General features: G+C 38.6%; 1 protein-coding gene across 3 annotated transcripts in view; it reads left to right on the forward strand.

The window, feature by feature from the left end:
- LOC111865018 (myoneurin) overlaps nt 1-15858 on the forward strand; it is a 33902-nt gene that overhangs the window by 4555 nt on the left and 13489 nt on the right. For 2 of the 3 annotated variants that reach the window (XM_023852710.2, XM_023852712.2), the window contains exons 4-8: nt 3505-3622; nt 7624-7773; nt 9148-9354; nt 12963-13121; nt 14626-14775. In XM_023852710.2, coding sequence (XP_023708478.1) covers nt 3505-3622; nt 7624-7773; nt 9148-9354; nt 12963-13121; nt 14626-14775 — 784 coding nt within the window. The remainder of the gene's footprint in view (nt 1-3504; nt 3623-7623; nt 7774-9147; nt 9355-12962; nt 13122-14625; nt 14776-15858) is intronic. The other variant, XM_023852711.2, reaches the window with a different exon arrangement.

Below are 15858 nucleotides of genomic sequence, written 5' to 3' on the forward strand. Positions count from 1 at the left end.
CATATTCTCGTGAAAATTGTGAAGAGTGAATATTGCAAGAAGAAACACCCTTCTAGGCAGTGCCATGTGTGCGCAGAGCACAAGAAGAAGAGTAGAACTGCCTACATGTGCAACTTCTGCATAATGCCTCTTCACAAAGGGGAATGTTTCCAGAGATATCACACGCGCAAGCACTTCTATGAGCTCTGGTAAGAGTTCTCCAAAAATTTCAGTTCATAAAATTAATTAGGAGATTTTATATTAATTTTTAAAGTGAACAGTGCACAAGTTAGGGTAGTAGGTTTAAAAACGCCGGTCCCCAGGGTGGTTTAAATGTTTAAACCACCGGTCCGCAATGTGTTAAGGTGAAATGTGGCTCTGCAGTGGTTTTAAATTGGACAGCTTTGTGTTACAGCAAACAAAAAGCTAATTACAACATTTAACCACATTGTTTTCATGAATACTAAACTGTTAATTAGTCAGAGATTTTATACATTATATTTTCTTTTAGCTTTTTTTTTTTTTATTGCTAGTGAGGTTGGACTAAGTCCCTTGTACTACGGCCACTTCTGGCCTATTGTACCAGCCGCAGATGATAGGTGGGGGTGATTGTGGAGCAGTTGGTGGAATGAAGATTGGCAAGGGAAACCGAAGTACTTGGAGAAAACCTGTCCCAACACCACTTTGTCCACCACAAATCCCACTTGACCAGACCCAGGATCGAAACTGGGCTGCCGCAGTGGGAAGCCAGCGACTAACTGCTTGAGCTATGGCAAGGCCTATTCTTTTAGCTCTGCTATTTAATGATGCTGTAAGTAGTGAGACTATGTAGCGTCAATAATAGGATGATTAATGAATGTGGAGAAGGTGGTGGAATGAGAAGTGGCAGGAGAAACTGAAGCACTCAGAGAAAATGTGCCCCAGTGGTGTTTTGTCCACCACAAACCCCACATGATGTGACCTCTGTATATTATCACCAATATTAAACCTGTCTTTAAAGATCCTCATTTTAAACCATGATTAGGTTAATCAGTTATGGGAACTCAATTTCTGTAGAAAGTTCTAAGAAGTAATGAAAACTGAGAATGTTTTAGGTTTTGTGTACTATCATTGAAGATTCCTTCAGGTAGCATTATATTACTGTTAAAATTGAAGGGGAATGCTGTATCTAAAATGTTTCCTTTTTGAAGGCTCTCCAATGGAAAATGCTACATGTTGATATCCCATATGATAATGGGATCCTCCCATAGATGGGAAGGTAGATGAATGGTGTGACATATATAATCCATGGATTTGGTGGGGAATTAGTTCCTAACACACACTATCCCATATGCAATGGACAAGCTTTATCTATGCGTCTGTGAGAGAAACTGGATTTTTATCATAGCTTCACAGCTTAAAACAGTTACACTATCTACTTGCTTATTTTCCCTTATTGCATATTTTTCTGTCTTTTTATCAACATTTTTCTTTTGTCTTGTTCAGAGGTGAGGCCTTTTTATGTATAGGATTATTTTCAGCTCTCAAAAATTTTTCAGTAATGCTGTCAATAAGTAAGACTAACATAGATCAAGGGACTGAAATTTCAGTGGTTGGTTGATTGATGGTAGCTTTTGAGTGTGAGTGCATGTGCAAATGTGCAGAGAATCTATTTTTTCTGTCCTCGGATAGATCTTAATGAAAATATTTCAATAAACTACCTAGAAAAGAAGTGAATGCAGTCTTTTGTTTTCATACAAAGTAATTTTAGAAAGAACAATATAATATGATTAGTAAAGAAAGTTGAGTATGCTTATGTACATGTCAGGTAAATAATGGAAAGCATGTTCTGTTACTAAACAAAAACACAACGGACAAAATTTATTGTGAATGCAATTTTTGGTTTAACTTTATTTCAAAGAGCAGTTTCTTTTATGTTGGCATAACAGATTTGTTCATATGAATAATTACCTCTACTCATATGAATAATTACTTGTACTGTGGCTTTTTGGTTGAACATATATAGTAGGTCAATATGGTGCCTTACTGTGGGATTCTCTTTACGAGTGTCTTTGTCATTACTCCGATGACAACCCACTTCTTCGGAACAGTTTGTTGGCCCTGAAAAGGACCGTGGCTGCTGAGATGATTGATCGGTGAGGTAGCGCGGCGCGCGCCGGTAAGGAGAAAGGCTAGTTGCGGTGAGTGGAGTGGCCGCAGTGCGACCGTGGCAGCTGGTTGCTTGGTTGCCGTGCGGCAAGTGATGGAGGTTGCTCGATCGCAGTGCGGCGGTTGCTGCTGGTGGTGGTGAAAGGCTAGTCGAGCGCGGTCGCAGGAGCCATGAGGCAGTGGCTACGCCAGAAGCCCAGTGGGTCGGACCGTAACACGACCACCGGCGAGTCCAGGCGCTGTGCCCCAGTGAGTCGGGTGTGAGAGCGCTGGAGGGCCGAGGCAGTCGTGCCCGGCGCAGCCTGCCGATGTATCCGAAGACCGAGCGCTGGCGACGAAGCCTGCTGGCTGAAGTTGCTTGCTGTCTGATGAACTGAATTAAACTGGATAACTCGACTCTGGGGTCGCTCCTTTTTATACGCTGGTCGGTGGGGCGGAGCCAAACTCGAAAGTGAGGAGCAAGAATTGATTGGCTAGCGCGCGTAATGGTGTAGACGCGGGCTATCGCCGAGCGTAGTATAAATGCGATCGTTTGAAGCAATCTGATTGGTTAGCGCGCGTGATGGTGAAAAGTGATGTGAAGAGCGAGCGTTGTAGAAATGCGTGATAATGTGGGATGTTCCCACATTACCTTCAACTGACAGTATGTTAAGAGATCAGAGATTATTATTTATTTCGTTGGGAGACCTTAACACTCAAACCTAGTTAGAAAATTTGTTGGTTAGTAGATAAATATTTTATTATTTGTATAAGAAATTCATTACCTGCTAGAAACTAAACATGTAATTTGAAATCAGATGGTAGAAGGTTAGCCTGTGTTATTTCCAGTACGGCTACATTTGGGACAAGCGGAAATGCCAATTCTAAGACAGTATTGAGGCTTAAAACTCAGGACTATATCACATGTAACATCATGAAATGTACATGCAATGAGCACAGAAATATCATAAAAATATTTTAATTTTTAAAAATAGATTTTTGTTCTGAAGTTTGAATTGGAATAACCCAAGCTTTGGTGTCACAACTACTTATTTATCTGAAGACATATATAATAACTGGTAGTGAAGAAATAGCTGATTAACCGTTACAACTCTCATGTAGAACAGTAGGACTAAATAGGATATAAATAAAAATAATAATATCTAATCTGTAACATAACAAAATATTTTTGTATTTTTATATATTGCAGTAATTATGATTTTCTGTCCTCTGTTTCTGTTCTATTGTCACTGTTTTTACTGTATGTGAAAACTTCCATACATTTTTCTGTTCTCTTCTAGAGCGAAGATTCTGAAGTAGAAGTGGGGAAATTAACATTGATTCATTTTGTGCTTTAAACTTATTACTTAAGTATTTTAGGGTGTTATATTATTGCAGGAATCTGCAACTGAGCTTCCAGATGATGCACATATTAATGGAATAACTGAGAGAAAATCTGAAAAATGTGACACATGCCCATCAGTTCCCAAAACAGTGAGAGTGAAACATAAATTAAGTAAGTCCCGTTAAAACAAGGAGAGATTCAGTTACTAATATGTACACTGTTTACTAATATGAAAGATGTTGTAATTTAGAACAAGTGACAAAACTGATACCTATAGGACAGGTTGACATTGTCTTGTAAATAATATGTTTTGTGACATCATATTTGAAGAATATAATTAATTCTTACTATCATGAAACACATCAGAAGGATATTATTTGCATGTACAAGATATTTATTTCCATCTTTAAATTTATTTTCTGCCCTGTCTTTTATAAGGAGTCAGGCTAGTGCAGTTTGTATAGGGACTTGCTATGGGCTGGATGGCTGAGGGGTCAGAGTTTGAGTCCCAGTAGGGATAAGATTTTTCTCCTATTCATATTGTCGAGATCACTACTGAGGCCCACCCAGCCTCCTATCCAGTGGGTGCTGGGGGCACTTTCCCTGGGGGTAAAGTGGCTAGGGCATGAAGCTGATCACTCACCTCCAGCTAGTGCTAATGCCAAGAATATGTGGATCTGTACATCTCCCCCCCCCATACGTCTTCATGGCGTAGTGCTTAATTATATAAGCGCAGGGGCAACTTTACCTTACCTGTATGTTTTAAAAAGTTAGTGCCCATAAAGAGTATGGTCTTGTGGGTTGTAATGACATGTAGTTTGGAGAGAGCCTAACATGTCAGAGGAATAAATCACCTCCATCCTTGGGGTTGAAAGTAAGCCAAGCAAGAAACCAGCAGAAGTAGGTGACAAGCTAAGAGAACTACAAGTGGAAGATATGTCCTGATATAAGTTACATAGAAGAATGTTCGCCTTTCTCCTGAAGTGCAGGTGAAGGATATCTTTGATTCAGTTCACATAACACTATTCTTTAACACCTGGATCAATTTAGAATTAAAGAACCCTTAGGCTGTTAAAAAAAAAGGAATTACAAACTGACCAAGGTATTAAGAACTTCTCTCAGAGATAATTTCTTGCAGGCTCCAAACTGAAACTTCAGAAGAAGCTGGTAAAGCAGCCAGATTGTTTGCGGCCTTGATTGTATCTGCCTACAGACTCTCAACAAGCAAAACTGTAATGTCAAATCAGATGCCTGAAATACCTGTAGTTTAGCAACTTGTTAATATGAACAAAGCTTCACACAAAACTTGCAGACCTGTTGCTTGATTTTGCCACCTATCTTAGACCAAACAAAACATGAAGTCAGGAAAGCACTCTTATAAAACAATGCATGTTCACAGCACGATGTAGTGTGGCAGACTGAAGCAATAGGCTTGCGGAAGTGTCACCTTGGCCTTCCCTTTCATTGTCTTTCACCATGGCAGTTACAACAATAACAGTCCAGGAACTTTTTGATACACCTCATATATATTTAAGGTTGCAGCTTCGGTGTTTCAGTGGAGGGAGGTTTGTTTACCCCAAGACCAGTGCATGCCAATGTGACATAGGGTTCCGCTGTCACCAGATTCTGTGCTCTCTTTACGTAAATGATGTTGCAGCACAAGAATTTGGGCTTGATGTTGTATTATATGTGGATGACATCTCTTCTGATGTAGATTTAGATATAGATTTAAACAGAGCCATGTTAAAAATGTAGTGAACACGTGTCAGTATAGAAGACTGGTTGTCAAAATGGAGCATAGTCAGTGACCCAAGTGATTAAGTTTCCAAATGAAAGGAAATTACTGCAGTATTATATTCTGCTGCATGGGCACTTTCTTGAACATATAAGAGCACACAGAGTGCTTTGGTGTGACACTTAACAAAAGGCATAAGTTTAAGGCCCACACACATAACTGGTTCATCACATGGCCTTTAAGTGTAAATCAGACTGTATTCACTCTTATAATTGAGCATTTAAATACTGATGCTGGCTTGTCTCCTTTAAAGCATTAATCAGATCCATAACGATCTATGCCTGTCCTGAATGGATGGGTGTAGCCTTAAGCTACTTTCAGAAGCTCCAGACAATTCAGATTAGAGCTCTCTGCATAATAGGTGGTGTCCCATGAAATACCAGAGCCAGTGATCTATAACAGTTCTTTAAAATTCCATCACTAGACAAACCAGTAGATTGCCTAGTGGGAAAAAGGACGTATGTTATAGAAAATCAAGGAAATTAAGTTGTATGTACAACATCATTAATAGGGGTGCTTCAGAGGAAACATACCAGGTGCAGACTTGCGGGGACCAGCCTTCTGCCAGTTGAATATATAAATAAATATGAGAAACCAAGTTATCCAAAACTTGCACGGAAACGCATTTGCTGGCCATTGTACATTACATATCTTAAAGAAACGCTTTTTTAACTAAGTTTCCAAAGACCAAATCTGAAATATGGTTCTGAATCCATCATAAAGTCTGATTCCTAAAAGGGCTGTGGTGGGTGAAGTCCACACATAAGAACTGCACTACACATGTTTTGCTCTGCTTCCTGCCTGGATTGTTCTGGTTTCTTGCTTGGCTTACTCTTCAGCACTGAAGAGGAAGGTAATATGTTCCTCTGAAATGTTTGTTGCCATTCATTGGACAACAAGGAGTTGTATCCCAGATGATGGAACTTGTTATAGTCACCACAGTGAGAAACTCGAATTCAAAATTGGAGACATTTATTTATATTTTATTGGAAGTGACCAATTATAAAAAAATAGTAATCATGAGAACTGAATTTGGACGGCTAAGCTGTATAAAACTTCAAATGCTCCATAAATAGTTTGATAGGAAGTACGACGTAAATAGAAGCATTGAAATTTTAAATTTGAACATGATTACAGAAGAAGGTCAGTGATGTCAAACTACATAATAATCAAACCTGCAGTAAATGCTGAAACTATTTAATAAATAAGCAGCAGGTAATAATGACACTTTAATGTTTATTGTTATTGGGAGCAGTTACCTCACTGATCATGTCATCACTTGATCTTGATGCCAGTTCTTCTTTGTACTCTCTGTTTCGCCATTACACCACTGCGCTGTCCTCTATTTTTGTGTCCATGCTGCCTGCACTTAAGTAACTTGTCATCTTCACTATGCTTCACGTGGCACAGACACATCATCACTATGTTGTCTCTCAGCTTAGACTCTTTTGTTGTGGGGCTTGCTGCTGTTACTAGATTTATATCACAACTCTGAAAATTGGCTGGTGGCCACCATAGCAGTCTATAACAATCTGGAAGAGAGGGGATTATTCTTTATGTTTTGCCATAATAAGAGGTGTGCACAGTTCAGTGCATGAACCCCCCATTGCTCAGCTCATGTGACAGTAGTTCGAAGTTAAAAATGTTACTACTATTTCATTTTACAGTAATATAAGGCAAGAGCAGAATAGAGGAAGCTGTTCTTTGAACATTGTGGTGTAATGAACCTGGTGGTGGTCAGTGTGCTTTGGATGTCTAAGGTTATCCCTCCCATTTCAATACAAATATTATTGTTATTATTGCTGTTTTTATGTGTTTCTTTTTTATTATAACTGAAAAAGTGCTCATACTGGTGAGAAGTATATTGTCACTGGATTAAAACATTCATAATATTTTTCCATATTAGGGACAGCTAACTGAACCTTATCTTTGATGATTTGATAGAGGTTCTGATCACAAAATGGCCTATATCCAAATAAGTTTGTTGATATAATGCTTTATTTATCTGGGATCATCATCATCTTTATCACTGCCACCACCTCTGCTGCCACAACCAAGATTGAGATTATCTCATTAGAAACACTACATTTTCATACATCTGTTCTTTGGAAGAATATAAATATTGCAGAATATCCTTTATCACAGACAGATATATACTTTGCGTATTCTAAAACGAGGTCATAAGCTGCAGCTCATTTGACATATACAAAAATAAGACATTGATAATGGTAGAATATTTTTGGTAGGATTGAACTTACATTTTCCAAATATGAAATGGCAAGTTATTGCATGAGCCATGATGCTTGGTGTTTTCCTCATCATTAACCAGTTGGGGCTTTAATCCATATAATAGAGAATTATTTTATTTCTCCTTCAGTATTATGCCGTTCACGTCGTAGATGCAAGCAGAAATTTTTTGGAGCTCGTCCAGGAGCTCGTCTTGCGGCCCTTAAGGCTGCATTAGCTGCCAGAAGAAACAAAGGAATTCAACAGAGGCAGGATACTGGAAGTGATGATGAAGGGTTAGGTAAGATGTGATATCACTTCATTCTGAAAATAGGGGCTGCTGGTTTCATGAAAACAGTGGCATGACAACTTGCTGCCACACAGTGTACATAATCAATGTTAACACATGCCTTAATTGTACGACACACTTCTTTAGGTAGTACAGATATTGTAATTCACCACAAACAACTCTGATTTCCCAACCACCTGCAATCTGAAATAACATCTAGAAGCTAATCATTAATGTGCTGTCAGTAACAGTAGTGATAATTCTCAACTTTTGAAACATGACATATGTTGAATGCAAAGTTACATGTCTTAAAATCAGTTGTCTTAGGCAGATACTTTATGAGGTAATTAAAATGATGCTGTATAAAAGGAGACATTTACTGGGATTTACTTAGATTGTGTTGTCTTCATTTTTGCATTGCAACTGTATAAAAATTAAGTTCTATTCAGTGTCCTGAAACATCCAGATATCCTCCTTAAATTTTTCTATCATTAACTTTTGAAGTGTTGTGTAGTGTTTCTTCATTTACCAAGTCTGATGTTTAATTCTCAAGACAGGATATCTCAAAGTTTTCTTTGATTTTTTTTTTTTTATTTTGTCTGGGAAGTCATGGGTTTGATAATTAGCTTCAATATTTACTGTTGTGTCTGTGATCTTTTGTGGCTTTCTTGTCATTGAAGATACGTACATTGAAATAGATCATGACCAGTTCTGTCCACATCTCTGCCAATTCATCTTTAACACCAATTTTGTCATTCAGTATTGTGTGGTTTAGAAAGCATTGGTAAATAAACCTATAAGGGAACCTCAAAACATAAGTTGGAACAATACTTTGCATGCATAACTTACTGCTCACCAACAGTTACCATCTCCATAGCATGTTCCTAATTTAACTGTCATGAAAGGTCTAAGGTAAAGGCAAAGCTATCCTTTAACAGGCTGTGAACGCCCATAGGGTTGTGAGATGTCGAGGCTCCCACATTTTCTAGACAATCAGCTCGCTTTTGGCATTGAGGTTGTCAGCCTTATGCGCCAGCCGCCCTTTACCCCTCAGGAAGATTCCTGGTACTCATTTCTATGAGAGTCTGAGTCGGTCCCAGAGCTATAATGTGACTGGAAGGATTAGGTAAATTGAAAAAGCCACCTTAACAGGATTCAAACCCGCAACCTTCCAGTTTGTAGCATAGTGCCTCAGTCAGCTATGCTACTGTGTGCCCCTGAAAGGTCTAAGAGGGGAATATAAATCGTATAGTTCTCAGCATGTAACGCTTTCCTAGAATTTTATTTTAAAGTGTTAGTACGTGTAATTTATATTAGTATGTCACTTGTTGTAAATCTTAATTTGCAATATATACCACTGAAACTAATGTATATGTTTTGTTACAGGAGATATGCCAGAAGATGGATTGGGTTGTCATCTCTGTTCTCATGTGGCACATGATACCACACATCTAGAACAGCACTTAGCAATAGTTCACGAGAAGGATGTCACATACAAATGTGGTATATGTGGCTTCATATGCCAGTGGAACAAAGATTATTATGGCCATATGAAAACCCACTTCCAAGGTCCACCTTTTAAATGTGATTCTTGTAAGTTGAAAGAACATTGAGTGTTATAAGAGGAGAATTACATGTAGGTTGTAGGTTATTTAACAGCACTTGCAGTGTTGAGACTGTAGCATTGGGTGGTAAGTTGATGAATTGATGATGGTGAATTTGAAATGGTTTGGAAGGAAGTGGTTGTGGCCTAATTGAGGTATTTTCCCCGAATTTGCCTGGTGGGACCAAAAGACCACAAAAACCTCAGTCAGGATAGCTGGTGTCCTGGCAGAGATTCAGATCAGTGCCTCCCAAGTACAAGCTTAGAGCATTACTTCTAGATAAACCTGAAAATTACTTGTGCAGCATTAGGACTGTAAATTATTGTATTAGGGCTAGTAAAATAGGTGGGTTAAGAATATTAATATTTGGCCAAGCAACAGAAGTACATGTGAAATCTGAGGATCATATACTTAAGAGTTTACTTGCCATGCAGTACAGAATTTTAAAAGTTCTGTTCAACTTAAGTTAAGACAGAAATATGCGCAACATCTTTTGCCTATGGCCAAGCAGAATGTAATGACCAGAGTTCTTAAAACTAGAGTCCAACTGAAATAGAAGCTGAAACCACAGAATTACATAGTCAAATTTGTAAAAAGGACAACTATAAGACAGGCCATAGTCTGTCAATGTTTAGATCATAGATAAGACAAAGGTGTGTGTGTGTATATATATATATATAGTGGAACCTCGCTTAATGAGCATAATTCGTTCCAGAATCTTACTGGTAATCTGAAACACTCGTTAAGTGAAACAATTTTTCCCATATAAATTAATGTAAAATACGATAATGCATTCCATGCCGAAAAAAATACTAAAAAAATGTTATGTATAACGTTTATTCAAAGAAAATTATATATACATTGTTAAGGAGCATGAATCATCTTCATCTTTTTCTTCTATGCGGAATGAACCAACCTGGAATGCGAATTCGATTTGCAGAAAAAAAATGGAAATAATTAGTTTGTTATTTTTGATACATATCTAATTCTTTTTTACTAGAAAGCTGTCTAGAGACACTTGCTTTTGCTGACGCTTCAAAATTTGGTGAAAATGCGACACAACATTATCATTAAATAAATTTGTAGCGTGCATAGCCAGTGCCTTATTAAGGTGATGCTTCTCAATGTACGATGCAACAGTTTCCCATGCTTTTAGCATTTCTCTTATTGCGCCAGAAGATTGTTGCTTTACTGTTACCATCTCCTCCTCTGACAAACTCTCCTCCACAACTTCTTGCTGTGAAACACAATGCAACTCCATAAGCTCTTCCGTGGTCAGCTCTTGGCTCTACTCTTCCACAAGCTCATCGATATCATTGTTATCCACATCCAGCCCCATTATCTTGGCCAAAGACACAATCTCGTTGACTACAGGCTCCACAGGTACCATCTCAGACCCCTCAAAGTCACATTCAACAACGCTCTCCGGCCAAAGCTTCTTCCAAGCAGAAGTGAGGGTTCTCTTGGTAACCCCTTCCCACGCCTTTTTGATCATCTTGAGGCAGGCAACAATGTGGAAGTGATATTTCCAAAACTGTCTGAGAGTGAGATTGGTCCCTTCAGTCACCTCAAAACGCTCGAAGAGTGCTTTAGTGTACAGCTCCTTAAAGTTAGAAATAACCTGCTGGTCCATAGGCTGGAGTAACGGAGTGGCGTTAGGAGGCAGAAATTGGATCTTGATTAATTTAAATTCTTCAAGGAGGTCATCTTGTAGGTCTGGAGGATGGGCAGGAGCGTTGTCCATAACAAACAAGACATGGAGTGGCAGATTCATCTCAAGCAAATATTTTTTCACAGAAAGACCAAACACTTCATTGATCCAATCAGTAACAAGGTCACGTGTCACCCAAGCCTTGTTGTTGGACCTCCACATCACATTTAGCCTGCTCTTCTGGACCTTACACTTCTTGAAGGCTCGTGGAGTTTCTGAGCGGTAAACAAGCAGCGGTTTAATTTTCAAGTCGCCACTTGCATTGGCACAAAATAGCAGCGTGAGACGGTCTTTCATTGGCTTATGGCCGGGCAATACCTTATCCTCTGCTGTTGTATAGGTTCGATTTGGCATCTTTTTCCAGAAGAGACCCGTCTCGTCACAATTAAAAACCTGTCGCGGCAGTTAACCCTCAGAATCTACGAGCTTCTTGAGGTTGCTGATGAAGTTCTCTGCTGCCTTTGTGTCAGAGTTTGCTGCTTCACCATGCCTTACAATGCTGTGGATGCCGGTTTTTCTCTTAAACTTCTCGAACCACCCGCCGCTTCCCTTAAATCCTTCTTCTTCGGCCGTTGATGATCCTGGTGTCTTCTTAACAAGTTCGGTGAAAATCACTTTCGCCTTCTCACAAATGATGTTCTCATTAATAGTGTCGCCTTGCAATTGCTTTTTGTTTATCCATATGAGGAGCAACGTTTCAGCATCGTCAAGAATATGTAACCATTGCGTAGATGTTCTTGTCATTCCCTTTGAAGCATCTATCTCCTTAATCTTGTCCTTGTTCTTGAGGATAGTGCAAATCATTGATGTAGACCGATTGTATGTGCGTGCTAGATTAGCCACGCTCACACCTCGTTCTCGCTTTTCAATGATTTTGCTTTTCATTCCTATGGTTATTTTTATTCTCTTATGGCTGTCTTTTTGCGGCCTTTTCTTCAGTGACACATTTGCAAGGGTTATTAAACTTTTCACAAAAAAAATCACAAATAATATGTCTGAACACAAGTTTGGAAAAATGTGTGATCACACGCGACACTAAGATGCTAGTGGAACGAGCGCTAAACACAGGCTGATGTAGCAAGCACACAATCCGGGACTTCCCCTCTCGTCACTCATTATGCGAAATGTCGCTCGTTAAGCGAGTCATTTTTTTACAATTTGTTTTGCTCGTTATGCAAATTATTCATTATGAGAGGTGCTCATTAACCCTTTGACGTGGTCATTTAAATTCCGCGGCCGCGGCTCCTGCGGTAATATATTCAGCCGGCCATTTAAATTTTGCTCGAAAATTATTTATTCATCATTGTTCTTAAATTCTATGAGATAGGAACATGAAACTTTCACTAAAATGATCTTAAATGGTGGTTTTATAACCTTACCTTATAATATGGGCGCCCTGTATCTCGGCCATGGAAGCAGGTTGTTTAGTATTTCAGCAGTGAATGGTACGCCTTGAAGGATGAAACTTTCACTAAAATGATCTTAAATGGTGGTTTTATAACCTTACCTTATAATATGNCACACATGCACATGCACACACATATATGCACAGACAGACACGCATGTGCACACACCCCCAAGTACAGGGGATACTTATCACTTTCAGAAAAACACATCACAGATATAAGCTGTGTGTCAAGATCTTTTTACACTATTGAGTTTCTTCGTACAAGTTCTTGTTTTACATGTCTTACATGGTATATGTTTAGAAGGAAACAGATTAAAATGTTCAGTGCTTTCTGCTATGATCTTGCTGGCGTAGATTATCAAATGATATTTCGTCATATTCTTCATGGTCTATCTCACTGTATCTGAGCATTTGCTTTGGTGATTGTCTTTGGCCTTCTCATGTGTTACGTTGGTGTATAAATTTGTCTTCCATACAGGTGAATACACGTGTGACCGACTTCACCTTGTGATTACTCATCGTATGAAGCATTCTGATGAAAGGCCCCATCGCTGTGATTGTTGTGGATATCGCTGTCGAACACGTCCCAATCTTTTGGTTCATATGCGTTGCCATACTGGGGATCGTCCATACAAATGTCAGTATTTTGCAAATCACTAAGATTTCATACGAAAGATGCAACAGTTATGCTTCTATTTTAAGCATATTGCTATGTACACCCTTTGCAAAATTGTTACTATACAGTAGCAGCCAGAATTTCTCTGTTAGTAGAGTGACTGGGTATGGGCTGGATGAACAGGATTAAAGTTCTGGCAAGAAAAGAGATTTTTCTCTTTTCCAACATGTCCAGACCAGCTTAGGAATGTATTCAGTCTCTTATGTAATGGGTACTGGGACCTCTTTCTACAAGGGAAACATATAGCTGACCACTGAACCCCATCTCGTGCATGGAAGCATACCTTCATTCCCCTGTTTATTTACAGTGTTTCATGCTTAAATGAGTACAGGGACAACTTTACCTTTACCACATACATGTCATGCTGTTGCATTCTTCTGTAGGACACTGTTTATTAAATTGTATTAAATCAAGATCTTCACATTTCTTACTTGTTTATATCTTTTAAATAATTTTTCTCCCATTGTAAAATATCTATAATATTTTTCCAACTTCTTCCTCTGTGTTCTCCAGTCTTTTTCACTGAAGAGTATTGTCTTCTGTGTTGTAATGCTTGCACTTTGGAAGACGTCCAACATTTCGGAGGAATACATCACCTCCATCTTCAGGACTGAATAATAGGCTAAACAAGAAACTATCAAGAAGTCGGTGACATGCCAAAAGGTCTTGATTTTTCCAAATTACCCACCATTACAATCCAAAATATTGTGCTGTTTATAGTCACTCTTTAAGAACTTCAAATACAGCATTCTTCACAGAACGTATTACCATGTTCCAGATTTCTTCTTCCTCTCATTTTATTTTCATTTCTGTCTTCTTTTACCATTTTTGTTGTTTTGACATGGCAGATTTTCATGTTTAGCTCTGTCTTTTATATTTTCATTTTTTTTTATTTCTCCTTCGCTTTCCTAGTATTCCCCTGTCTAAGCACATCATGGGGGCATGAAAACCCCAAATTCTCTTTGGACATGGCTATGGAGAAACAGTCCTTGCCACTGACAAGAATTGAGGGCTGTATATATCATATAGCCCATCATTTTACTGACAGGTATCCTGGCTCTGTCCATCCTGATATATTTTCTTAACCTCCCCCTCCAAATTACATTTAATCTTATTTTAATCTCCTTTAATGGGTCCCTTTTTCTGTTGTATTTGTTAAAATAAAAATATAAGAATCTTTGGTGAATTGTCAGTTACATTTCTTGTGACAAGATACATATCAACTCCACTACCTTAATGTTGGACACACTAGACCATCATTGTCTTGTACTGGTGTTTGTGTTCTTTCTACACCTAGAGACTTAGGTATGTCTCACAACTGGTCCTTTATATAATGGTAGCATAATCTAATAGTAAGCCTCTGTTTGACTTTATTTTGAAAAATTTGTATTTTTAATTTTATTGAGAGCATAGTTATATAAGCAAGATGTTTTATTATTGCCTTTCTGATGTATGGTTGTTTTAGGTGAGACCTGTGGCCGAGCATTTGCAATGAAGAGTACCTTGGAGCAACATTTGGCAAGCCATAGCAATGATCGTCCTTATCTTTGTGATATATGTGGCTTTTCAACAAAGTACCTTAGTCATCTAATAGCCCATAAAAGGATTCATTCAGGTAATCAGCATTTCCTGCCAAGTGTGTTGAAATATTTTAGTTACCTCTAGGTTGCAGTTCAGATTAACCTTTAGCATACAGCATTTGCATTCGCTTGTGCCTACTCTCGGCTGGAGCTATCTTAAATTGAAATGCATAAAAAATTGTCTGGACTGACTGAGGAAAACAGGGAAGCTCTCAGTCAGTATATTTGATATGGAAGTCCTGGAAATCCACTATATGAAGCCATAATATTGACCCTCCGGCAGCAATTCTCAGTGCACTGGCAAGCCTGCACATACACGTACACAGATTCAGTGGGTGCTCTCCTATGCTTCATCGAATCTCACTTGCTTCTTGGTTTCTCTAACCTCTAGCTGTCAACCTAGGTGTTTAAGAGAAGAAAAATATTGCTAAATTAAAGACTACGAAGGACATACTTTTAGCTGATATACAGGTGTCCCAGGAGGAATGGACCAAACTTCGGGAGGGTGTTCCTTATGTTAAAGTATGCCGATATAACCCAAAACACCTATGTCCAAAGTTTAACGGTTACGGAGATAATGGCCAGAGAAGTGTCAAACTTTGACCGGTGTTACACACTTGTTGATTACAAAATACATATTAAAACTGGCAGGAATATGTGGTTTCTGTAATGTTAATAATGTACGTAACATCAAACTAACTTGTGAGTGACGTGAAGCCATAAAATTGAAGTACAAAATACTCACTCGCCATGTCATAATTGTACTTAGGGTTTCCAAACACTATACATGACACATGACTGGCAAGCGCTGACGTAATATGGCTGGCTGCGCATACTGGTATAAACAGACTACATAACTATACTAAACAAACATTGACGGAAAATCTCTTTTGGAATTTCGTTTCCATTATCTCATGTGGATTATTATGGAACCACGTATGCACATTTCGTAAATTATTTACTTATCCAGGGTAAAAGACACCTCATCACTGAATAAAATGACGCTAAACAGTTCGGGATGAGCTTTTTATCCAGTGGCACGAATCCATACGCTGTGCATGGTCGCCTGGTTCCAGATGTTGTACCATTTGATCATGGTAAGAATAACTCTTCATGAT

Source organism: Cryptotermes secundus, unplaced genomic scaffold (genome assembly GCF_002891405.2).
Source record: "Cryptotermes secundus unplaced genomic scaffold, Csec_1.0 scaffold766, whole genome shotgun sequence".
NCBI lineage: Eukaryota > Metazoa > Arthropoda > Insecta > Blattodea > Kalotermitidae > Cryptotermes > Cryptotermes secundus.